Below are 27,662 nucleotides of genomic sequence, written 5' to 3'. Positions count from 1 at the left end.
AATTTCTTTTATCTCATCATACATTTAATCATACAGTAAAGCTGCATGCCCTCGGGAAAAATTCATATGAAACCAAATCGCAATTGAGCCGCGCGCGGCTCGCGGTCATGCCGTTTATTGCTTGTCATCCTGTTTTTGTGGTTCTGTCACCTCGCTTTTTTTTCTTTTAATTCGATTTACTGGCTGGTTTGCTTGCCCGTGAGTGGCAGCAGCAGCGCTTATCGATAAGTGCACTCTCAATCTCTAGAGCACCCGCCAGGTTAGCAGAGAGTGCTAATGCGCTGCTTCCTGGACTCGGGTAGCCGCGCCGGCCCCCGATCGACTCCGCACTCCGGATTAACGACGAGGGCCGGTGTGCCGGCCAGCCATGGATGTGGTTTTTAGGCAGTTTTCCACATCCCTCTAGATGAATACCGGGCTGGTCCCCACGTCCCGCCTCAGTTACACGACTCACAGACATTTGAAACACATCTGCACTTTTCCACGATTTACACTAGACGCAGACAGATGGGGTACTCTGATTTCGTCCCGGGGGATATGGGGTGGTAGCAGGAAGGGCATTAGGCCACCCCTTCAACTTAACGCGCCAAATCCGATTTAACCACGCCAACCCCGCGCAAAATGCAGGACACAGGCGCAAGCGATAGTACAATCTCTAGAGCGACCGCTAGTATTTCCGGGTTGTCATCTGTGAGAGCCGGTCCGGCCGCAGGAGCAGTGAAGTCGGGGAAGGAACGCCAGTGAGGTGCGGACAGCCAATGCTCGCCGGCTGCTGGCGACACGCATAAGTGGTCCGACAGAAGGAGATTGGAGCGGGACGACCGTTGGTCGGTCGTTCGGTTGGTCATCTCATCGTCCGACGTGTATTTGGTCCTTTGACCGTTTCTGGGCCTCGTCACTTGGTCATCTTGCCGGACGTGGGTCGGTTCCTTCCTTGTGCAGAGATGTCGCGGCCAATGGGCAAGAGTTACCTCTACACGGTTGGGTCCGAGCTAGTGGGACCGGCTCGCCGTGTCTCCGTGCTTCGAACCGTCATGGAGATGAGTCAGGTTGGAGCTGCAGTCAGTCAAGACTCGCCCGACCGCCGCCGACACACGTAACTTGAGTGGGAACGACCTGGGTTGCTCGTTCGGTCGGTCGTCTCATCGGACGACGTGTATTTTGCCGCCAACCGCTTATGGCCCCGGGAGTAGACAACATTCCATTGGAACTACTGACGGCCTTGGGAGAGCTAGTCCTGTCAAAACTCTACCATCTGGTGCGCAAGATGTATGAGACAGGCAAAACACCCTCAGACTTCAAGAGGAATATAATAATTCCAATCCCAAAGAAAGCAGGTGTTGACAGATCTGAAAATTACCGAACTACCAGTTTAATAAGTCACGGATGCAAAATACTAACACGAATTCTTTACAGACGAATGGAAAAACTGGTAGAAGCCGACCTCGGGGAAGATCAGTTTGGATTCCGTAGAGATGTTGGAACACGTGAGGCAATACTGACCCTACGACTTATCTTAGAATCTAGATTAAGGAAAGGCAAACCTACGTTTCTAGCATTTGTAGACTTAGAGAAAGCTTTTGACAATGTTGACTGGAATACTCTCTTTCAAATTCTAAAGGTGGCAGGGGTAAAATACAGGGAGCGAAAGGCTATTTACAGTTTGTACAGAAACCAGATGGCAGTTATAAGAGTCGAGGGACATGAAAGGGAAGCAGTGGTTGGGAAGGGAGTGAGACAGGGTTGTAGCCTCTCCCTGATGTTATTCAATCTGTATATTGAGCAAACAGTAAAGGAAACAAAAGAAAAATTCGGAGTAGGTATTAAAATCCATGGAGAAGAAATAAAAACTTTGAGCTTCGCTGATGACATTGTAGTTCTGTCAGAGACAGCAAAGGACTTGGGAGAGCAGTTGAACGGAACGGACAGTGTCTTGAAAGGAGGATATAAGATGAACATCAACAAAAGCAAAACGAGGATAATGGAATGTAGTCGAATTAAGTCGGGTGATGCTGAGGGAATTAGACTAGTAAAGAAGTTTTGCTATTTGGGGAGCAAAGTAACTGATGACGTTCGAAGTAGAGAGGATATAAAATGTAGACTGGCAATGACAAGGAAAGCGTTTCTGAAGAAGAGAAATTTGTTAACATCGAGTATAGATTTAAGTGTCAGGAAGTCATTTCTGAAAGTATTTGTATGGAGTGTATCCATGTATGGAAGTGAAACATGGACGATAAATAGTTTGGACAAGAAGAGAATAGAAGCTTTCGAAATGTGGTGCTACAGAAGAATGCTGAAGATTAGATGGGTAGATCACATAACTAATGAGGAGGTATTGAATAGAATTGGGGAGGAGTTTGTAGCACAACTTACCAAAAAGAAGGGACCGGTTGGTAGGACATGTTCTGAGGCATCAAGGGATCATAAATTTAGTATTGGAGGACTGCGTGGAGGGTAAAAATCGTTGAGGAGACCAAAAGAGGAATACACGAAACAGATTCAGAAGGATGTGGGTAGCAGTGAGTACTGGGAGATGAAGAAACTTGCACAGGATGGAGTAGCATGGAGAGCTGCATCAAACCAGTCACAGGACTGAAGACCACAACAACAACAACTGTGTGTCGAACTGATTTGTTCTAGTTGTTCCACAGTGATTGCTTTTACGATTGTTCGAATTCTTGTGCAAGTGTGTTTACGTCGAACTGTGTGTAGCTTCTGTGATTTACACTGAGCAGATTAATGCTGTCCGCGTACTGGAATATTCAGCTGGTCGATTGCGACAGAGGGAACTGATTAGGTTGTTGGTTGGTTCTTCAGCCATCCCTAGGTCGTGTTGCAACCCGATGTGTTACGCTTGGCTGCTTGTCTCACCTATACTGTGGTTAGAGTTTCCTCCCCAGGCCGACTCTTGGAACACTTCTGAGCGCCATTTTGTTGTTTGTGATTATCATTTTATTTGGTCGCAGGTACTGTGCCACGCCTTCAGCCGTGTATTAATATTGTCTGTTTTATGTTTAGTATAATATTGTCTGTTTTTCAACCGATTAGTAGCGGCTTCGGTCAAGAATACCATCATAACGACCGGGAGAGCGGTGTGCTGACCCCACGCCCCTCCTATCTGCATCCTCCACTGAGGATGACACGGCGGTCGGATGGTCGTGGTAGGCCTGAAGACGGTGTGCTTTATGTTTAGTATACGGCCTTCAGGCGAAACTCATGACAACTACACTCCTGGAAATGGAAAAAAGAACACATTGACACTGGTGTGTCAGACCCACCATACTTGCTCCGGACACTGCGAGAGGGCTGTACAAGCAATGATCACACGCACGGCACAGCGGACACACCAGGACCCGCGGTGTTGGCCGTCGAATGGCGCTAGCTGCGCAGCATTTGTGCACCGCCGCCGTCAGTGTCAGCCAGTTTGCCGTGGCATACGGAGCTCCATCGCAGTCTTTAACACTGGTAGCATGCCGCGACAGCGTGGACGTGAACCGTATGTGCAGTTGACGGACTTTGAGCGAGGGCGTATAGTGGGCATGCGGGAGGCCGGGTGGACGTACCGCCGAATTGCTCAACACGTTGGGCGTGAGGTCTCCACAGTACATCGATGTTGTCGCCAGTGGTCGGCGGAAGGTGCACGTGCCCGTCGACCTGGGACCGGACCGCAGCGACGCACGGATGCACGCCAAGACCGTAGGATCCTACGCAGTGCCGTAGGGGACCGCACCGCCACTTCCCAGCAAATTAGGGACACTGTTGCTCCTGGAGTATCGGCGAGGACCTTGCGCAACCGTCTCCATGAAGCTGGGCTACGGTCCCGCACACCGTTAGGCCGTCTTCCGCTCACGCCCCAACATCGTGCAGCCCGCCTCCAGTGGTGTCGCGACAGGCGTGAATGGAGGGACGAATGGAGACGTGTCGTCTTCAGCGATGAGAGTCGCTTCTGCCTTGGTGCCAATGATGGTCGTATGCGTGTTTGGCGCCGTGCAGGTGAGCGCCACAATCGGGACTGCATACGACCGAGGCACACAGGGCCAACACCCGGCATCATGGTGTGGGGAGCGATCTCCTACACTGGCCGTACACCACTGGTGATCGTCGAGGGGACACTGAATAGTGCACGGTACATCCAAACCGTCATCGAACCCATCGTTCTACCATTCCTAGACCGGCAAGGGAACTTGCTGTTCCAACAGGACAACGCACGTCCGCATGTATCCCGTGCCACCCAACGTGCTCTAGAAGGTGTAAGTCAACTACCCTGGCCAGCAAGATCTCCGGATCTGTCCCCCATTGAGCATGTTTGGGACTGGATGAAGCGTCGTCTCACGCGGTCTGCACGTCCAGCACGAACGCTGGTCCAACTGAGGCGCCAGGTGGAAATGGCATGGCAAGCCGTTCCACAGGACTACATCCAGCATCTCTACGATCGTCTCCATGGGAGAAAAGCAGCCTGCATTGCTGCGAAAGGTGGATATACACTGTACTAGTGCCGACATTGTGCATGCTCTGCTGCCTGTGTCTATGTGCCTGTGGTTCTGTCAGTGTGATCATGTGATGTATCTGACCCCAGGAATGTGTCAATAAAGTTTCCCCTTCCTGGGACAATGAATTCACGGTGTTCTTATTTCAATTTCCAGGAGTGTATTTTAAGATTAGGCCTTCAGCCGTGTTTTATTTAAAATTCTTGTTGCTCTGTTTTAAGGCTCAAATGGCTCTGAGCACTATGGGACTCAACTGCTGTGGTCATAAGTCCCCTAGAACTTAGAACTACTTAAACCTAACTAACCTAAGGACAGCACACAACACCCAGCCACTGTTTTAAGGCCTTTCAAGCGCGTTTGTTTCAGAATCCATGACTTAAATATGTAAATCCTTATCAGTATGTTACTCTTTAATTATCTTGACTTCTTGAAACGGTCTTCAGCCGTGTTCTGTAAATGTTTATCTTAAGGTGGTCTTTGATTATTCTTGAGTAATTGTTTGGTCCTTCAGCCGACAAGATACTTCAAGTTAAGATGTTTTTCTGTTGTACTGTGTAAAAGCCTATCTTTAAAGAATCTCTTTTATTACGCAATTTTTTTATTAGGCTTTCAGCCGAAGAATTAATTTGAAGGCCGGCCTGTGTGGCCGAGCGGTTCTAGGCGCTTCAGTCTGGAACCGCGCGACCGGTACGGTCGCAGGTTCGAATCCTGCCTCGGACATGGATGTTTCTGATGTTCAAAATGTTCAAATGTGTGTGAAATCTTGTGGGAATTAACTGCTAAGGTCATCAGTCCCTAAGCTTACACACTACTTAACCTAAACTATCCTAAGGACAAACACACACACACCCATGCCCGAGGGAGGACTCGAACCTCCACCGGGACCAGCCGCACAGTCCATGACTGCAGCGGCCCAGACCGCTCGGCTAATCCCGCGCAGCTTCTGTGTGATGTCCTTATGTTAGTTAGATTTAAGTAGTTCTAAGTTCTAGGGGACTGATGACCTCAGATGTTAAGTCCCATAGGCTCAGAGCCATTTGAACCAATTAATTTGAATTTTCCTTAATAAGGCTTAGCAGAAATTTGTAAATGCTTGGCTTTTAAAGAATTTCCTTAGCTGATCTGAAATATTTATGCCTTTAGCCGAGAAGATATTGCAATTTTACTTGAGTAAGGTCTTCAGCCATTACTCTAAATCCTGCTGTATTAAAATGAATCATTTAGACTTATTCTGCATTAGTTACTTGGGCCCACAGCCGTGAAATGATCTTGGTTGTTTTAGAGAGAAAACCGTCCATTCGTTTGAGGAATAAAGTTGTGTGCGTTCTTTTATAACTAACAGTAATTGACCTTGATCAGCCGGCCGCTGGTGGCCGAGCGGTTCTGGCGCTACAGTCTGGAACCGCGCGACCGCTACGGTCGCAGGTTCGAATCCTGCCTCGGGCATGGATGTGTGTGTTGTCCTTAAGTTAGTTAGGTTTAAGTAGTTCTGAGTTCTAGGGGACTTATGACCTCAGCAGTTGAGTCCCATAGTGCTCAGAGCCATTTGAACCATTTGACCTTGATCCCTTTCCACAATCTGATCCGGTCTGTCCTGCGTAATCAGATTTCAGCAATTACAAAACTTCACCACACCGATTACAAACAGAGTACTGCTGTGTTTTCCTTGATGTGTACATGCACTTACATTTTCAGTAGGTGTTCATATAGGCCGCGCTCAAAAAAATATAGTCTAGTTAATGTGACTACACACGTTTTACTTTATTAGAATAAAAGTTTTTTTGTTTATCTCCATACTGTCCAAATGGTTCAAATGGCTCTGAGCACTATGGGCCTTAACTTCTGAGGTCATCAGTCCCCTAGAACGTAGAACTACTTAAACCTAACTAACCTAAGAACATCACGCACATCCATGCCCGAGGCAGGATTCGAACCTGCGACCGTAGCGGTCGCGCGGTTCCAGACTGTAGCGCCTAGAACCGCTCGGCCACCCAGGCCAGCCATACTGTCTAACCAGGATCCTTATTGTTTAAGCTTTTGAAGTTTCATCATCTTACGTAAAATGAAGTTAAATCTGCTTCAGACATTGACGTTAGTTTACACTCACAAACAGCACAGCCTTACATTTGTGTCAGTCGCATGTTATACATGCTTTATAGCTCTCCGCATATAAAACCTCATAGTCCTACACCTTGTCGTACTATGGAAGTGTGGTAATACATTCACTACCAGCAACGCTTTCCAAAAAAAAAAAAAAAAAAAAAAAAAAAAAGGTAATTGTTTTTTAAGCAAATTAGATGCATTTATCCGCAGTTGTCCATTTCTCAAACTAAGATTAATGGCCCGCATCTCGTGGTCGTGCGGTAGTGTTCTCGCTTCCCACGCCCGGGTTCCCGGGTTCGATTCCCGGCGGGGTCAGGGATTTTCTCTGCCTCGTGATGGCTGGGTGTTGTGTGTGTCCTTAGGTTAGTTAGGTTTAAGTAGTTCTAAGTTCTAGGGGACTTATGACCACAGCAGTTGAGTCCCATAGTGCTCAGAGCCATTTGAACCGTTTTTAAGATTAATGTGAAGCTATATACAATACATCCCACCATCGAAACAACTGCTTCAATAAGATCTTGCGAACGCTATTTTTATATTTCGTGTGAAACTTTTACAAATTTACGAACCTTCCTGCATTTGAACCGATGTTCTTGATATCTGTAGTCAGAAGCGGTATGCGTTGCACCCCACAGCGCGGGATAAGGTAGTGCCTCTGCTCAGTATGTTGTACAGCGGAAATCAGCACTACGATTTGCCACAAGAATAACTGTAATGTGCTTTGGGTCACATTTCACGACTGATAGTCGACAATCTAGATGTACGATATGGGCTGATTTGCAAAAGTTCCACAATTCCTTAGTTTTGAGCGAGTTTAATGATGTTGCAGAGAGCAAGGAAAAGAATGTCCGTCGTTGCACATGTCGCTTTCGTAAGGTTTCCAGTATCAGCCTTCACAAAATTGCTTTCTATTGTTACTTAGAAAGTTACGATTTCGCGTTATCTATCACTGAATAGCTAAACTATTAGCAGAAAAAGTACGTAAAAACCTAATAACTTCTGCTAATAGTCCTGTAACACATGCATATCTTCGTCTTACTCCTAGTCTGTGACGCCAGCAAAGTTTCAGCCAATAACAGAGCGCCAAAGAAACTTGTACAGGTAAGCATATTCAAATACAGAGATGTGTAAACAGGCAGAATATGGTGCTGCGATGGACGACGCCTATACAGGGTGTTACAAAAAGGTACAGCCAAACTTTCAGGAAACATTCCTCACACACAAACAAAGAAAATATGTTATGTGGACATGTCTCCGGAAACGCTTACTTTCCATGTTAGAGCTCATTTTATTACTTCTCTTCAAATCACATTAATCATGGAATGGAAACACACAGCAACAGAACGTACCAGCGTGACTACAAACACTTTGTTACAGGAAATGTTCAAAATGTCCTACGTTAGCGAGGATACATGCATCCACCCTCCGTCGCATGGAATCCCTGATGCGCTGATGCAGCCCTGGAGAATGGCGTATTGTATCACAGCAGTCCACAATACGAGCACGAAGAGTCTCTACATTTGGTACCGGGGTTGCGTAGACAAGAGCTCTCAGATGCCCACATAAATGAAAGTCAAGAGGGTTGAGGTCAGGAGAGCGTGGAGGCCATGGAATTGGTCCGCCTCTACCAATTCATCGGTCACCAAATCTGTTGTTGAGAAGCGTACGAACACTTCGACTGAAATGTGCAGGAGCTCCATCGTGCATGAACCACATGTTGTGTCGTACTTGTAAAGGCACATGTTCTAGCAGCACAGGTAGAGTATCCCGTATGAAATCATGATGACGTGCTCCATTGAGCGTAGGTGGAAGAACATGGAGCCCAATCAAGACATCACCAACAATGCCTGCCCAAACGTTCACAGAAAATCTGTGTTGATGACGTGATTGCACAATTGCGTGCGGATTCTCGTCAGCCCACACATGTTGATTGTGAAAATTTACAATTTGATCACGTTGGAATGAAGCCTCATCCGTAAAGAGAACATTTGCACTGAAATGAGGATTGACACATTGTTGGATGAACCATTCGCAGAAGTGTACCCGTGGAGGCCAATCAGCTGCTGATAGTGCCTGTACACGCTGTACATGGTACGGAAACAACTGGTTCTCCCGTAGCACTCTCCATACAGTGACGTGGTCAACGTTACCTTGTACAGCAGCAACTTCTCGACGCTGACATTAGGGTTATCGTCAACTGCACGAAGAATTGCCTCGTCCATTGCAGGCGTCCTCGTCGTTCTAGGTCTTCCCCAATCGCGAGTCATAGGCTAGAATATTCCGTACTCCCTAAGACGCGCCGATCAATTGCTTCGAACATCTTCCTGTCGGCACACCTTCGTTCTGGAAATCTGTCTCGATACAAACGTACCGCGCCACGGCTATTGCCCCGTGATAATCCATACATCAAATGGACATCTGCCAACTCCGCATTTGTAAACATTGCACTGACTGCAAAACCACGTGCGTGATGAACACTAACCTGTTGATGCTACGTACTGATGTGCTTGATGCTAGTACTGTAGAGCAATGAGTCGCATGTCAACACAAGCACCGAAGTCAACATTACCTTCCTTCAATTGGGCCAACTGGCGGTGAGTCGAGGAAGTACAGTACATACTGTTGAAACTAAAATGAGCTCTAACATGGAAATTAAGCGTTTCCGGACACATGTCCACATAACATCTTTTCTTTATTTGTGTGTGAGGAATGTTTCCTGAAAGTTTGGCCGTACCTTTTTGTAACACCCTGTATAACAGAACAAGTGTCTGGCACAGTTGTTAGATCGGTTACTCCTGCTACAATGGCAGGTGATCGAGGTTTAAGTGAGTCTGAACGTGGTGTTATAGTCGGCGCAAGAGCGATGGGACACAGCATGTCTGAGGTAGGGATGACGTGGGGATTTTCGTCTACAATTTCACGAGTGTACCGTGAGCATCAAGAATCTGGTAAAACATCAAATCTCCGACATCGCTGCAGCCGAAAAAAGATCCTGCGAGAACGGAACCAACGACGACTGAAGAGAATCATTGAACGTGACAGAAGTGCAACCCTTCCGCAAATTGCTGCAGATTTCAATGCTGGGCCGTCAACACGTGTCAACAAGTGCGAACCATTCGATGAAACATCATCGATGTGTGCTTCCGGAGCCGAAGGCCCACTCGTGTACCCTTGATGACTGCACGACACAAAGCTTTACGCCTCACGTTGGCCCGTCAACACCAACAAAATGACTGGAAACATGTTGCCTGCTCGGACGAGAGGCTCATTTCAAATTGTATCGAGCGGATGGACGTGTACGGATATGGAGACAATCTTATGAGATCATGGACCCTATACGAGGTGTGGCTAGAAAAAAACCGGACTAGTACTGGTGAAACAATAAAACGAATGCAATAAGGCTGAAAGTCGCGTGGCCTGTCACGTGACTCGCTCCGCCTACTGCTCGAGTTTCATGTGCCTCCTGCACTCAGTCTGCCCGTGGCGTCTGTTTTAAGTAGTTGACGTTTTGTCTGTGCGTCGGAAAATGTTGAGTGTACAGAAAGAACAGCGTGTTAACATCAAATTTTGTTTCAAACTAGGAAAATCTGCAAGTGAAACGTTTGTAATGTTACAACAAGTGTACGGCGATGATTGTTTATCGCGAACACAAGTGTTTGAGTGGTTTAAACGAGTTAAAGATGGCCGCGAAGACACCAGTGATGACACTCGCACTGGCAGACCATTGTCAGCAAAAACTGATGCAAACATTGAAAAAATCGGTAAACTTGTTCGACAAGATCGCCGGGGTGGGATCACTTTCAATGTTTTCCAGGATGTCAGAACAAATCATTCTTCGGCGTTCCTTCTGTTCAATTGTGAGACACTTTGGAACCATTTTTGAACACACTTTGTTCATGTTGAAACTTTCATGAAGAATCTGCCTAACACTTTCCTTGTCAACTCCTGTTAACTCAGACACTGCTCTGATTGTTAAACGGCGATCTTGTCGAACAAGTTTACCGATTTTTTCAATGTTTGCATCAGTTTTGCTGACAATGGTCTGCCAGTGCGAGTGTCATCACTGGTGTCTTCGCGGCCATCTTTAAATCGTTTAAACCACTCAAACACTTGTGTTGGCGATAAACAATCATCGCCGTACACTTGTTGTAACATTACAAACGTTTCACATGCAGATTTTCCTAGTTTGGCTGTTCTTTCTGTACACTCAACATTTTCCGACGCACAGAGGAAACGTCAACTACTTAAAACAGACGCCACGGGCAGACTGAGTGCAGGAGGCAGATGAAACTCGAGTAGTAGGCGGAGCGAGAGTCACGTGATAGGCCACGCGACTTTCAGCCTTATTGCATTCGTTTTATTGTTTCACCAGTACTAGTCCGGTTTTATTCTAGCCACACCTCGTACGTCATCAGGGGACTGTCCAAGCTGCTGAAGGCGCTGTAATTGTGTGGGCGTGTGGAGTTGGAGTGATAAGGAACAACTGATACGTCTAGATACGACTTGACAGGTGACACGTACGTAAGGATTCTGTCTGATCACCTGCATCCATTCATGTCCATTGTGCATTCATACGGACCTAGGGGGATTCCAGCAGAAGAATGCGACACCCCACATGTCCAGAATTGTTACAGAGTGGCTCCAGGAACACTCTTCTGAGTTTAAACACGTCCGCTGGCCACCAGACTCCCCACACATGAACATTATTGATCGTATCTGCGTTGAAACTTGCTGTTGAGAAGAGATCTCCACCCCCTCGTACTGTTACGGATTTATGGACAGCCCTGCAGGATTCATGGTGTCAGTTCCCTCCGGCACTACTTCAGACATTAGTCGAGTCCATGCCACGTCGTGTTGGGGCACGTCTGCGTTCTGCGGGGGCCCTACACTATAGTAAGCAGGTGTACCAGTTTCTTTGGCTCTTCAGTGTATTTTGAATAGGAACCCATGGGCGGATACGTACCGTTTCCGTTTTACGACTGTTTCAGTTCAGATGTGTAACATGCCCACGACTGCTGAGGGAAAGAGACAAGTCTCAGAGCTACTTGTCCTGGTATACAATAGGATAAACAGGATGACGTATTCTACGTCAGACGTTCACCTGGTGTCACTTAACGATTGCCTTACTGCGAGTGGAATCGGACACTAGAATTGATCCAAAAATATTAGGTACTCACTCCCCTCCACAAGTCCTAGATGTTTGTAACTGGAATTTCCGAAAACCCTGTATACAGGGTGGTCCATTGATAGTGACCGGGCCAAATACACTCCTGGAAATTGAAATAAGAACACCGTGAATTCATTGTCCCAGGAAGGGGAAACTTTATTGACACATTCCTGGGGTCAGATACATCACGTGATCACACTGACAGAACCACAGGCACATAGACACAGGCAACAGAGCATGCACAATGTCGGCACTAGTACAGTGTATATCCACCTTTCGCAGCAATGCAGGCTGCTATTCTCCCATGGAGACGATCGTAGAGATGCTGGATGTAGTCCTGTGGAACGGCTTGCCATGCCATTTCCACCTGGCGCCTCAGTTGGACCAGCGTTCGTGCTGGACGTGCAGACCGCGTGAGACGACGCTTCATCCAGTCCCAAACATGCTCAATGGGGGACAGATCCGGAGATCTTGCTGGCCAGGGTAGTTGACTTACACCTTCTAGAGCACGTTGGGTGGCACGGGATACATGCGGACGTGCATTGTCCTGTTGGAACAGCAAGTTCCCTTGCCGGTCTAGGAATGGTAGAACGATGGGTTCGATGACGGTTTGGATGTACCGTGCACTATTCAGTGTCCCCTCGACGATCACCAGTGGTGTACGGCCAGTGTAGGAGATCGCTCCCCACACCATGATGCCGGGTGTTGGCCCTGTGTGCCTCGGTCGTATGCAGTCCTGATTGTGGCGCTCACCTGCACGGCGCCAAACACGCATACGACCATCGTTGGCACCAAGGCAGAAGCGACTCTCATCGCTGAAGACGACACGTCTCCATTCGTCCCTCCATTCACGCCTGTCGCGACACCACTGGAGGCGGGCTGCACGATGTTGGGGCGTGAGCGGAAGACGGCCTAACGGCGTGCTGGACCGTAGCCCAGCTTCATGGAGACGGTTGCGAATGGTCCTCGCCGATACCCCAGGAGCAACAGTGTCCCTAATTTGCTGGGAAGTGGCGGTGCGGTCCCCTACGGCACTGCGTAGGATCCTACGGTCTTGGCGTGCATCCGTGCGTCGCTGCGGTCCGGTCCCAGGTCGACGGGCACGTGCACCTTCCGCCGACCACTGGCGACAACATCGATGTACTGTGGAGACCTCACGCCCCACGTGTTGAGCAATTCGGCGGTACGTCCACCCGGCCTCCCGCATGCCCACTACACGCCCTCGCTCAAAGTCCGTCAACTGCACATACGGTTCACGTCCACGCTGTCGCGGCATGCTACCAGTGTTAAAGACTGCGATGGAGCTCCGTATGCCACTGCAAACTGGCTGACACTGACGGCGGCGGTGCACAAATGCTGCGCAGCTAGCGCCATTCGACGGCCAACACCGCGGTTCCTGGTGTGTCCGCTGTGCCGTGCGTGTGATCATTGCTTGTACAGCCCTCTCGCAGTGTCCGGAGCAAGTATGGTGGGTCTGACACAGCGGTGTCAATGTGTTCTTTTTTCCATTTCCAGGAGTGTATCTCACGAAATAAGCATCAAACGAAAAAACTACAAAGAACGAAACTCGTCTAGCTTGAAGGGGGAAACAAGATGGCGCTATGATTGGCCCGCTAGATAGCGCTGCCATAGGTCAAACGGACATCAACTGCGTTTTTTTAAAACAGGAACCATCATTTTTTATTACATATTCGTGTAGCACGTAGAGAAATATGAAATTTTTTAGTTGGACCACTTTTTTCGCTTTGTGATAAATGGCGCTGTAATATTCACAAACGTATAAGTACGTGGTATCACGTAACATTCCGCCAGTGCGGACGGTATTTGCTTCGTGATACATTACCCGTGTTAAAATGGACCGTTCACCAATTGCGGAAAAGGTCGATATCGTGTTGATGTACGGCTATTGTCATCAAAATGCCCAACGGGCGTGTGCTATGTATGCTGTTCGGTATCCTGGACGACATCATCCAAGTGTCCGGACCGTTCGCCGGATAGTTACGTTATTTAAGGAATCAGGAAGTGTTCAGCCACATGTGAAACGTCAACCACGACATGCAACAAATGATGATGCCCAAGTAGGTGTTTCAGCTCCTGTCGCGGCTAATCCGCACATCAATAGCAGACAAATTGCGCGAGAATCGGGAATCTCAAAAACGTCGGTGTTGAGAATGCTACATCAACATCGATTGCACCCGTACCATATTTCTATGCACCAGGAATTGCATCGCGACGACTCTGAACGTCGTGTACGGTTCTGCCACTGGGCACAAGAGAAATTACGTGACGATGACAGATTTTTCGCACGCGTTCTATTTAGCGACGAAGCGTAATTCACCAACAACGGTAACGTAAACCGGCATAATATCCACCATTGGCCAACGGAAAATCGTCGATGGCTGCGACAAGTGGAACATCAGCGACCTTGGGGGGTTAATGTATGATGCGGCATTATGGGAGGAAGGATAATTGGCCCCCATTTTATCGATGTCAGTCTAAATGGCGCAATGTATGCTGATTTCCTACGTAACGTTCTACCGATGATACTACACGCATGACAGAATGACGGTGTACTTCCAACATGATGGATGTCCGGCACATAGCTCGCGTGTGATTGAAGCGGTATTGAATAGCATATTTGATGACAGGTGGATTGGTCGTCGAAGCACCATACCGTGGCCCGCACGTTCACTGGATCTGACGTCACCGGATTTCTTTCTGTGGGGAAAGTTGAAGGATATTTGCTATCGTGATCCACCGACGACGCCCTACAACATGCGTCAGCGCATTGTCAGTGCATGTGCAAATATTGCGGAAGGTGAACTACTCGCTGTTGAGAGGAATGTCGTTACACGTATTGCCAAATGCATTGAGGGTAACCGACATCATTTTGAGCATTTATTGCAGTAATGTGGTATTTACAGGTAATCACGCTGTAACAGCATGCGTTATCAGAAATGATAAGTTCACAAAGGTACATGTATCACATTGGAAAAACCGTAATAAAATGTTCAAATGTACCTACGTTCTGTATTTTATTTTTAAAAAAACTACCTGTTACCAACTGTTCGTCTAAAATTGTGAGCCATATGTTTGTTACTATTACAGTCTCATCTATCACAAAGCGATAAAAGTGGTCCAACTAAAACATTCATATTTCTTTACGTACTACACGAATATGTAATAGAAAATGGGGGTTCCTATTTAACAAAACGCAGTTGATATCCGTTTGACCTACGGCAGCCTATGTCCGCAGCTCGTGGTCGTGCGGTAGCGTTCTCGCTTCCCACGCCCGGGTTCCCGGGTTCGATTCCCGGCGGGGTCAGGGATTTTCTCTGCCTCGTGACGACTGGGTGTTGTGTGATGTCCTTAGGTTAGTTAGGTTTAAGTTGTTCTAAGTTCTTGGGGACTGATGACCATAGATGTTAAGTCCCATAGTGCTCAGAGCCATTTGAACCATTTTGAACCTACGGCAGCGCCATCTAGAGGGCCAACCGTAGCGCCATCTGGTTCCCCCTTCAAGCTAGACAAGTTTCGTTCTTTGTAGTTTTTTCGTTTGACGCTTATTTCGTGAGATATTTGGCCCGGTCACGATCAATGGACCACCCTGTATATTGACTTGTGACACTTGCCGCACACAAACAAGCCAGATGCTGTTGGATTTATCCGTTCAAAGCATTAAGTGGAGTAATACTAGATGCCAAGTCGAACTGTCGAAATGTCTATGAAACGCATGCGCAAAAACCACGGTGCTTTTGAACGAGACTTGTATGTACCAGAAATGTAATGACATTCAAATTAAGCGCTGCGCTTATGTACAGACCTGTCGCGCCAGAGTCACGTGTTATTGGAGGCGACGTACGTAGCGACAGGAATTCTGTTATACGCAACATCTGGGGTCAGGTATCCCTACGTTACGTTTGCGCTGCAGAAATAACTGACCTGCCATTCTCGCATTGCGACCCTCTGCGTCTTCTCCGGGTGTCTCTGACTGACCGTGAACGGAGAAATGCTGCACATAGCTTCCACACGGCTGATGACTACACCGAAAAACTAAACACGCCCACTGCCACGAGCGCACTGCCATTCAAAGAGAAAAACAAATCTTCAGATGTTTCAGCGATCCCGCAGACAGCCAAAGAACGTATTTCAATAATAATGGTCTGTCTGCCGTCACTTCACAATCTAATATGGCGCGACACTCGATCTCGGTTTTGTTTCCCACTGCGACAGTAGCGCCCCAAGCGGTTAGGAAGCGACACTTCCGAATACGATATCTGATTTTTAAATGCGTATAGTAACGTTTATATTGGTCTGAGACATAGTTTTTACAATCGGGAATCTATGTAGTGCCATAAAAATCGATAATAACTACAAAATCATACCACATTTGTCATATTTTAATTTAATTTCGTTTTTCTGTAATAGTAAAATTTGGATTCCGTAGAAATGTTAGAACACGTGAGGCAATACTAACCCTACGACTTATCTTAGAAGAAAGATTAAGGAAAGGAAAACCTACGTTTCTAGCATTTGTAGACTTTGAGAAAGCTTTTGACAATGTTGACTGGAATACTCCCTTTCAAATTCTAAAGGTGGCAGGGGTAAAATACAGGGAACGAAAGACTATTTACAATTTGTACAGAAACCAGATGGCAGTTATAACAGTCGAGGGACATGAAAGGGAAGCAGTGGTTGGGAATGGAGTGAGACAGGGTTGTAGCCTCTCCCCGATGCTATTCAATCTGTATATTGAGCAAGCAGTAAAGGAAACGAAAGAAAAGTTCGGAGTAGGTATTAAAATCCATGGAGAAGAAATAAAAACTTTGAGGTTCGCCGATGACATTGTAATTCTGTCAGAGACAGCAAAGGACTTGGGAGAGCAGTTGAACGGAATGGACAGTGTCTTGAAATGAGGATATAAGATGAACCTCAACAATAGCAAAACGAGGATAATGGAATGTAGTCGAATTAAGTCGGGTGATGCTGCGGGAATTAGATTAGGAAATGAGACACTTAAAGTAGTAAAGGAGTTTTGCTATTTGGGGAGCAAAATAACTGATGATGGTCGAAGTAGAGAGGATATAAAATGTAGACTGGCAATGGCAACGAAAGCGTTTCTGAAGAAGAGAAATTTGTTAACATCGAGTATAAATTTAAGTGTCAGGAAGTCATTTCTGAAAGTATTTGTATGGAGTATAGCCATGTATGGAAGTGAAACATGGACGATAAATAGTTTAGAGAAGAAGAGAATAGAAGCTTTCGAAATGTGGTGCTACAGAAGAATGCTGAAGATAAGGTGGGTAGATCACGTAACTAATGAGAAGGTATTGAATAGGATTGGGGAGAAGAGGAGTTTGTGGCACAACTTGACTAGAAGAAGGGATCGGTTGGTAGGACATGTTCTGAGGCATCAAGGGATCACCAATTTAGTATTAGAGGGCAGCGTGGAAGGTAAAAATCGTAGAGGGAGACCAAGAGATGAATACACTAAGCAGATTCAAAAGGATGTAGGTTGCAGTAAGTACTGGGAGATGAAGCATCTTGCACAGGATAGAGTAGCATGGAGAGCTGCATCAAACCCGTCTCAGGACTGAAGGTCACAACAACATATAATTTTTGGAACTGGACGTCACAAGAATAAGTTAAAATTTTCTAGATACATTGTTTTCAACAAAATCTTTCTTACACTACCCATAGGCCTCCTAGTAGAGTCTATAGTATCCAGAATGACATTTTCACTCTGCAGCGAAGTGTGCGCTGATATGAAACTTCCTGGCAGATTAAAACTGTGTGCCCGACCGAGACTCGAACTCGAAACCTTTGCCGTTCGCGGGCAAGTGCTCTACCAACGGAGCTACCCAAGCACGAGTCACGCCCCGTCCTTTCTTCCAGGAGTGCTAATTTTGCAAGGTGCGCAGAAGAGCTTCTGTGAAGTTTGGAGGGTAGGAGACGAGGTACTGGCGGAATTGAAGCTGTGAGCACGGGCAGTGAGTCGTGCTTGGGTAGCTCAGATGATAGAGCACTTGCCCGTGAAGGACAACGGTCCTGAGTTCGACTCTCGGTCCGGCACACAGTTTTAATCTGTCAAAAAGTTTCAGAGTCTATAGTAGTTAGAATCTTTTTATTTAGCTGGCTGTAGTTGCTACTTGCTGTAACTGCTGTAGGTGGTGTTATGAAGATTATCTGTGGGCAGTGACTTATGAAAAAGAATGGGGTTTGCACTGACGCCATTACAGTCTGATTCTTCCTTGTTTACGTTGTGTACTGAGTGTTTAAGATGCCTCCAATAATCGTGAGTCCCGCCGACTGTGAAGTACGGGCTGTTATAAGATTTCTTAGTGCTAAAGGCCTAAAAGCGATACATATTCATCGTGAGATCTGTGCAGTTTACGGAGAAAACATTGAGTGATACCGAGCGAGGTGGCGCAGTGGCTAGCACACTGGACTCGCATTCGGAAGGACGACGGTTCAATCCCGTCTCCGGCCATCCTGATTTAGGTTTTCCGTGATTTCCCTAAATCGTTTCAGGCAAATGCCGGGATGGTTCCTTTGAAAGGGCACGGCCGATTTCCTTCCCAATCCCTCCCTAACCCGAGCTTGCGCTCCGTCTCTAATGACATCGTTGTCGACGGGACGTTAAACATTAACCACCACCATTGATTGGTGGAATGGTAAGAAAGTGGGCGAGAGCATTTAAAGATGGCCTCACAAATGTGCATGATGAACAACGGAGTGGGCGTCCTTCAGTCGTTTATGAAAGTTTGGTACAGGAAGTGGACAATAAGGTGAGAGAAAACAGACGTTTTACGATTTCCTCCTTGCGGGATGACTTTCCTAATGTTTCTCGTAGTGTTTGGTATGGCATGGTGACCGAGCACTTGAATTACCGAAAATTGTGCGCACGTTGGGTACCAAAAATGTTGACGGATGTGCACAAAACCAAACGTTTAGACAGTGCATTGACTTTCCTTGTGCGGTACCACAACGACGGTGATGATTTCTCAAGCCAAATTGTTACGGGCGATGAAACGCGGGTGGCCTACGCCACACCAGAATCAGAGCAACAGTCCGTGGAAGTTGAGCAAGGGCATCGTTTTGCTGCAAGACAATGCCCGTCCGCATGTCGCGAATCGGACCAAATATCTCATCACATCTTTTCGATGGGAAACTCTAGATCATCCTCCGTACAGCTCCGATCTTGCGCCCAGTTACTACCGTCTGTTCCTGCACTTGAAGAAACACCTGGGCGGTCAGCGTCTTCGAGATGACGACGAAGTCAAAACAGTGATCAGGCGGCAGACTTCTATGTGGAGGGTATAGCCGGCCGGTATGGCCGTGCGGTTCTAGGCGCTTCAGTCTGGAACCGCGTGACCGCTACGGTCGCAGGTTCGAATCCTGCCTGGGGCATGGATGTGTGTGATGTCCTTAGGTTAGTTAGGTTAAAGTAGTTCTAAGTTCTAGCGGACTGATGCCCTCAGATGTCAAGTCCCATAGTGCTCAGAGCCATTTGAACCATTTTTTGGAGGGTATTCAAAAACTGGTACAACGTTATGACAACTGACTCAATACTGACGGAAATTATGTAGAAAAGTAGATTAAGGTACAGTCGTTCATGTAAAAATAAAATTATTGAGATATCTTAGCACGTTTTTTTTTTAATTTCAAAAGAGTGCTTACTTAAAAAACACGCCTCGTATGTAGGAATGAACATGAACTAAAGTAAAACAAGTGTAATGGTATGTAAGCGATTGAACTGAGTGAATTAGACTGGGAAATAAGATCCTAAAAGTAGGAGATGGGTTTTGCTATTTGAGCAGCAAAACAACTGATGATTCTCGAAATGGAGAAGATACGAAATGCAGACCTGCAGCTGGGAAAGAGGAACTTGTTAATATCGAATTTGAGTCTTTGAAGAACGGTGGGTCTATTGGTCTGAACCTATAGAGTGCATTCTACATCTACACCTACATCAATACTCCGCAAGCCATATCACGGCGAGTGGCGGAGGGTAGCCTGTACCACTACTACGTTTTTCCTTTTCTCTTCCACTCGCAAATCGAGTGAGGGAAAAACCACTATCTATAGACCTCTACATGAGTCCCAATTTCTCGTATCCTATCTTCTTGGCCCTAACGTGAAATGTATGTCGGTGGCAGTAGAATCATGCTGCAGTCAGCTTCAAATGCGAGTTCTCTCAATTTTCTCAATAGTGTTCCTCGGAAAGGACTTCACCTATCCTCCACGGATTCCCATTTAAGTTCCAGAAGCATCTCAGTAACACTCACATTTTGCTCGAACCTACCAGCAACAGATCTAGCAGCCCGCCTCTGAATTTCTTCGATGGCTTCCTTTAATCCGACAGGGAACGGATCTCAAACACTCGAGCAGTACTCAAGAATAGGTTGCACCACCGTCCTATATGCAGTCTCCTTTACAGGTGAACCATACTTTCCCAAAATTGTTCCAACAAACCGAAGTCGACCATTCGCCTATCCTACCACAATCCTCACATGCTAGCTCCATTTCATATCGCTGTGCAACGTTACTCCCAGATACACCACTAGCCATTAAAATTGCTACACTAAGAAGAAATGCAGACGATAAACGGGTATTCGTTGGACAAATATATTATACTAAAACTGAGATGTGATTACATTTTCACGCAATTTGGGCGCATAGAGCCTGAGAAATCAGCATCCATAACAACCACCTCTGGCCATAATAACGGCCTTGATAGCCTGGGCATTGAGTCAAACAGAGCTCGGATGGCGTGTACAGGTACAGCTGCCCATGCAGTTTCAACACGATACCACAGTTCATCAAGAGAAGTGACCGGCGTATTGTGACGAGCCAGTTGCTCGGCCACCATTGAACAGACGTTTTCAATTGGTGAGAGATCTGGAGAATGTGCTGGCCAGGGAAGCAGTCAAACATGTTCTGTATCCAGAAAGGCCCGTACAGGACCTGCAACATGCGGTCGTGCATTCTCCTGCTTACATGTAGGGTTTCGCAGGGATCGAATGAAGGGTAGAGCCACATCTGAAATGCAACGTCCACTGTTCAAAGTGCCGTCAATACGAACAAGAGGTGACCCAGACATGTAACCGATGGCACCCCATACCATCACGCCGGGTGATACGACAGTATGGCGATGACGAATACACGCTTCCAATGTGCGTTCACCGCCATGTCGCCAAACACGGATGCGACCATCATGATGCTGTAAACAGAACCTGGATTCATCCTAAAAAATGACGTTTTGCCATTCGTGCACCCAGGTTCGTCGTCGAGTACACCATCGCCGGCGCTCCTGTCTGTGATGCAGCGTCAAGGGTAACCGCAGCCACGGTCTCCGAGCTGATAGTCCGTGCTGCTGCAAACGTCGTCGAACTGTTCGTGCTGATGGTTGTTGTCTTGCAAACGTCCCCATCTGCTGACTCAGGGATCGAGACGTGGCTGCACGATCCGTTACAGCCATGCGGATAAGATGCCTGTCATGTCGACTGCTAGTGATACGAGGCCGATGGGATCCAGCACGGCGTTCCGTATTACCGTCCTGAAAACACCGATTCCATATTCTGCTAACAGTCACCGGATCTCGACCAACGCGAGCAGCAATGTCGCGATACGATAAACCGCAGTCGCGATAGGCTACAATCCGACCTTTATCAAAGTCGGAAGGGTGATGATACGAATTTCTTCTTCTTACACGAGGCATCACAACAACGTTTCACCAGGCAACGCCGGTCAACTGCTGTTTGTGCATGAGAAATTGGTTCGCAACTTTCCTCATGTCAGCACGTTGTAGGTGTCGCCACCGGCGCCAACCTTGTGTGAATGCTCTGAAAAGCTAATCATTTGCATATCACAGCATCTTCTTCCTGTCGGTTAAATTTCGCGTCTGTAGCACGTCATCTTCGTGGTGTAGCAATTTTAATGACCAGTTGTGTATTTAAACAACGTGACCATGTGAAGCAGGATACTACTAATGCTGTATCCGAAAATTACGGGTTTGCTTTTCCTATTCACCCACATTAGCTTAGTTTCCTACATTTAATGCTAGCTACCATTCATCATACGAAGTAAAAATATTAAGTCATTTTGTAAGTAGCCTGTTTGTATGTTGGCAGCGGGTGTACTGTGTTAATATCGATGAGACCGCTCTGCGACCTGGGCAAGAGATTCTGTGGTTGGACGGACTAGCAGTTAGCGAGAGGATAGGGAAGTGTATGGACATGATATTCTTAGTGGAGACTCTGTGTTGGTAGGACATTCATTGTACAGTGAGATGAAATGATGTGTTTATAAGAAAATACGCAAGGAAATGTATGATGACGGATATTTGATGGATAATGTGTAGCTGAGGGAATTAGATTAGGAAATGAGACGCTTAAAGTAGTAAATGAGTTTTGCTATTTGAGGAGCAAAATAACTGATGATGGTCGAGGTAGAGAGGATATGAAATGTAGACTGGCAATGGCAAGGAAAGAGTTTCTAAAGAAGAGAAATTTGTTAACATCGAGTATAGATTTAACTGTTAGGAAGTCGTTTCTGAAAGTATTTGTATGGAGTGTAGCCATGTATGGAAGTGAAACGTGGACGATAAATAGTTTGGACAAGAAGAGAATAGAAGCTTTCGAAATGTGGTGCTACAGAAGAATGCTGAAGATTAGATGGGTAGATCACATAACTAATGAGGAGGTATTGAATAGGATTGGGGAGAAGAGGAGTTTGTAGCACAACTTGACTAGAAGAAGTGATCGGTTGGTAGGACATGTTCTGAGGCATCAAGGGATCACAAATTTAGTATTGGAGGGCAGCGTGGAGGGTAAAAATCGTAGAGGGAGACCAAGAGATGAATACACTAAGCAGATTCAAAAGGATGTAGGTTGCAGTAAGTACTGGGAGATGAAGCATCTTGCACAGGATAGAGTAGCATGGAGAGCTGCATCAAACCCGTCTCAGGACTGAAGGTCACAACAACGTATAATTTTTGGAACTGGACGTCACAAGAATAAGTTAAAATTTTCTAGATACATTGTTTTCAACAAAATCTTTCTTACACTACCCATAGGCCTCCTAGTAGAGTCTATAGTATCCAGAATGACATTTTCACTCTGCAGCGAAGTGTGCGCTGATATGAATCTTCCTGGCAGATTAAAACTGTGTGCCCGACCGAGACTCGAACTCGAAACCTTTGCCGTTCGCGGGCAAGTGCTCTACCAACTGAGCTACCCAAGCACGAGTCACGCCCCGTCCTTTCTTCCAGGAGTGCTAATTTTGCAAGGTGCGCAGAAGAGCTTCTGTGAAGTTTGGAGGGTGGGAGACGAGGTACTGGCGGAATTGAAGCTGTGAGCACGGGCAGTGAGTCGTGCTTGGGTAGCTCAGATGATAGAGCACTTGCCCGTGAAGGACAAAGGTCCTGAGTTCGACTCTCGGTCCGGCACACAGTTTTAATCTGTCAAAAAGTTTCAGAGTCTATAGTAGTTAGAATCTTTTTATTTAGCTGGCTGTAGTTGCTACTTGCTGTAACTGCTGTAGGTGGTGTTATGAAGATTATCTGTGGGCAGTGACTTATGAAAAAGAATGGGGTTTGCACTGTTGGCATACATGATTGAAATGAGTTTAGGCAATTAAAAGAGTTGGAGGTAGTTTCATATTTCTTTAATTTCATATTTTTTTGGATTTGTGCTGTTGTTAGGATTTCTTGCAATTCAGGGTCATTCTTTTGTGTCAATTATTAGAAGTCATGATTTCAACTTATAGCAGTCAGATTGCGTTGGGCTTCTATATTGTGGGTATTAAATGAATAGGTTAAGTGTCAGTTTTCTTTGTCAGGGAAAAGTCTGTAGGTCAGTGTGAAACGTCCCCTTAGAAAAATTAGTGAATTACTGTGCTGATAAACCTCTTACGTTATTTGATTTTCAACCAGCTGAACAAAACTGAACGTAGTCAGACATTTCTCTCTTTACTTATTCTGATCAACACTAAACTGACAAACAATATTTTTAGCGCAACGCAATCTGACTTTCAGTAATCCCTACAAAAGAATGGCCCTGGCTAACAATAACCTATACCTTTCATGAAACACTTACCTCACAAAAATCTTCATTACTCGAACTACCGTAATACAACGAGGCGCGCCAATACTGCCAGCTAAATAAAAGATTCTAACTACTGAAGGGACTAACTACTGGTAGGCATAGTTAGCAAATGAAAGATTTTGATAGAGAACAAACAATGTATTTACCTTAATAATGTTCAAAAATCATAATGTATATATCAGTTCATGATATCCAATATTACAAATTTACTCTTTCTGGCGGAAACACGTCCAGATCGTCCGCTCTCAAAACTCTGCCATCTCTCTCCCCACATCCACCACTGCTGGCGGCTCACCTCCAACTGCACAACACTACGCGCTGTTCACATCCAACTGCCCAACACTACAATAGCGAAAATTCCAACAATGCAAACCAGCCACAAACTGCACACAGCACAGTCAGTGATTTTCATACAGAGCGTTACGTGGCGTTACCAACATAAAAACCTAAACAGCCTACTTACAAGTGTTTAATAAAAAAATAATTAAAGTTGTAGTTTCAGCCTTGCATGGTCCCACAGTCATTCAAATGGTTCACATGGCTCTGAGCACTATGGGACTTAACATCTGAGGCCATCAGTCCCCTAGAACTTAAAAGTACTTAAACCTAACTGCCCAAAGGACATCACACACATCCATGCCCGAGGCAGGATTCGAACCTGCGACCGTAGCGGTCGCAGACTGTAGCGCCGAGAACCGCTCGGCCACCCCGGCCGGCCCACAGTCATTCAACTTGGGCACCTTACCGTACACCACAGCATCATCAGCAAACAGCCGCACCAACGAACTACACTCTAGGACAACACCGCGTCTACGTTAGAAGCGTATGTGGGCCGCTTGGCAGTATGGGTAGCTTGACTTACCGGAGAAGTCCAGCGCCTCCCGATGCTCTTCATGGCTGGTGCTGCGCCGTGGCTGTCCGGATCTCAACTGACTGTTGTCGGTGGAGGCCGAGCCTATCTGGCGACCCGCGTCCAGAAGAAACCCGACCGCAGATAGGGGTATCTCCGTCAGCCGGCGACCACGAGAGATCCAGACAACGGCCGCGTCAGCACTGGACGGCTCTGGCCGCCTGATAGCCGCCTGCTCTGGTGATAGTGTCGCAGCCCTGACCTGCGGCCGTTGCGGCTGATTGTCTCCCACTACCAGACTCTGCGTGATTCCTCCCAGTAGGGACAGCGATGTCACGTGTACTTTCTGTACGCACCATTCTTTCAGGCGACACCAGTGGACTGAGAAAAATGGGAAACACTGCTCCACCAACACCGACCTCTACCAAACGGATACTCCGGCTTTTCCACGTCTGTGGGACATCTCGATTAACATTACACTACTGGCCATTAAAATTGCTACACCAAGAAGAAATGCAGATGATAAACGTGTATTCATTGGACATATTATACGACGGCCGTCCAGAAAGTAAGTTACGATTGATCGCGAAATGAAAATCACAGTGAAAATCAGAAATGTTTCATTTGTAACAGTTAGCTACACCTTTCAGCTACTTCTCTAGGTAGTCGCCGTTCTGACTCAGACATTCGTCGTAGCGTTGTAGCAACTTTCCAGTACCCTCATCATAGAAGGCAGCCGCCAGTGCTTTCCACCAATTCTCTACGCTGGCCTAAAGCTCGTTGTCTGTGCCAAAATGTTGTCTTCATAGCCAGCGGTTCGTTTGAGCAGAGATGAAACTCAGTGGGAGACAACTACGGGCTGTATTGTGGGTAACCAAACATTTCCAATTGAAACTATGCAGGAACATCTTCATTGCCCCTGCAGAATGAGGCTCAGAATTGTCTTGAAGAAGAAACCGCACGACAGTTATGTAATGTTGGTTGCATAGCTTCAGGGGAAAATTCTCACCAGGCCCTCATACTTGGCAGGAGACACTATTTTCTACAACATCTTTACGCGCTCACTAAGAGCTCAGGAATGAAAAGAGCGATATAAGTCTACCTAGAGTCATACTAGAGACACTGCCCAACACATCTTTCCAAAGCTTTATGGGATTTTCATAGTCGTTTCCATTTTGCGACCGATCGGAGCTTACTTTCTGGACAGCCCTCGTACTAGAACACATGTGATAACATTTTCACGCAATTTGGGTGCATAGATCCTGACAAATCAGTACCCAGAACAACCACCTCTGCCGGCCGCGGTGGTCTCGCGGTTCTAGGCGCGCAGTCAGGAACCGTGCGACTGCTACGGTCGCAGGTTCGAATCCTGCCTCGGGCATGGATGTGTGTGCTGTCCTTAGGTTAGTTAGGCTTAAGTAGTTCTAAGTTCTAGGGGACTGATGACCACAGCAGTTGCGTCCCAAGTGCTCAGAGCCATTTTGAACAACCACCTCTGGCCGTAATAACGGCCTTGATACGCCTGGGCATTGGTCAAACTGAGCTCGGATGGCGTGTAGAGGTACAGCTGCCCATGCAGCTTCAACACGATAGCATAGTTCATCAAGAGTAGTGACTGGCGTATTGTGACGAGCCAGTTGCTCGGCCACCATTAACCAGACGTTTTCAATTGGTGAGAAATCTAGAGAATGTGCTGGCCAGTACAGCAGTCGAACATTTTCTGTATCCAGAAAGGCCTGTACATACCTGCAACATGCGGTTGTACATTATCCTGCTGAAATGTAGGGTTTCGCAGGGATCGAATGAAGGGTAGAGCCACGGGTCGTAACACATCGTAAATGTAACGTCCACTGTTCAAAGTGCCATCAGTGCGAACAAGAGGTGACCGAGACGTGTAACCAATGGCACCCCATACCATCACGCCGGGTGATACGCCAGTATGACGATGACGAATATGAACTGTGAATTTACTTTCAAAACCTTTTCTTAAGAATTTACTTTATTTACTATCGATTCATCAAGAACATTAACACCTTTAATGACACTATGTGAGCGTGGAAGTAGTTGCCAATTGGTAACTGATGAACAAATAAAATTTTTTTTTTCAATAAATGGAAATTTTATTCCTAAAAGCCTTTTTTTTAAACAGATTTAAAATTATAATCAGAAAGCACCCTGTAAATATCAAGTTACAATTTATTCAGAGATAGAAATAACTTTTTTTAAATTTTTTTATTTTATTTTATTTTATAGTATGAGCTTTCAGGCTGAGAACCTAGCCGCTCCCTTTTGACACGGCCGTAGCTACGACCGCTCACAACAGCCTCTGAAAGACTACACTGGTGCAAATCTGCAACACACCAGATTACTTTAAACTAAGAGTTTTAACAATTTACACAAGCACACAAACATGCCCCCCCCCCCCGTAGGAGGGATGGAAATGGTACAAAACACTAACAGCTAAAAAATTAACCTTGCCACCGAAGGTGCAACTTGATTTTAACTTCTAAAAAAAGTCTTACGGTGAAAGGGAGGCAACTTTAAATACACTCCTGGAAATTGAAATAAGAACACCGTGAATTCATTGTCCCAGGAAGGGGAAACTTTATTGACACATTCCTGGGGTCAGATACATCACATGATCCCACTGACAGAACCACAGGCACATAGACACAGGCAACAGAGCATGCACAACGTCGGCACTAGTACAGTGTATATCCACCTTTCGCAGCAATGCAGGCTGCTATTCTCCCATGGAGACGATCGTAGAGATGCTGGATGTAGTCCTGTGGAACGGCTTGCCATGCCATTTCCACCTGGCGCCTCAGTTGGACCAGCGTTCGTGCTGGACGTGCAGACCGCGTGAGACGACGCTTCATCCAGTCCCAAACATGCTCAATGGGGGACAGATCCGGAGATCTTGCTGGCCAGGGTAGTTGACTTACACCTTC

General features: G+C 46.5%; 1 protein-coding gene across 1 annotated transcript in view; it reads right to left on the bottom strand.

The window, feature by feature from the left end:
- Window positions 1–24,893, bottom strand: part of LOC126215045 (pyruvate kinase-like) — a 127,676-nt gene extending 102,783 nt beyond the window's left edge. The window contains exon 1 of the mRNA XM_049941685.1: window positions 24,724–24,893. Within this exon, the coding sequence (XP_049797642.1) occupies window positions 24,724–24,756 (33 nt within the window). The 5' untranslated portion in view covers window positions 24,757–24,893. The remainder of the gene's footprint in view (window positions 1–24,723) is intronic.
- Window positions 24,894–27,662: the final 2,769 nt, after the last annotated feature.

Source organism: Schistocerca nitens, chromosome 12, assembly GCF_023898315.1.
Source record: "Schistocerca nitens isolate TAMUIC-IGC-003100 chromosome 12, iqSchNite1.1, whole genome shotgun sequence".
NCBI lineage: Eukaryota > Metazoa > Arthropoda > Insecta > Orthoptera > Acrididae > Schistocerca > Schistocerca nitens.
The sequence above is the reverse complement of the archived record's forward strand: the minus strand, read 5'-3'. Positions and strand labels throughout refer to the sequence as shown.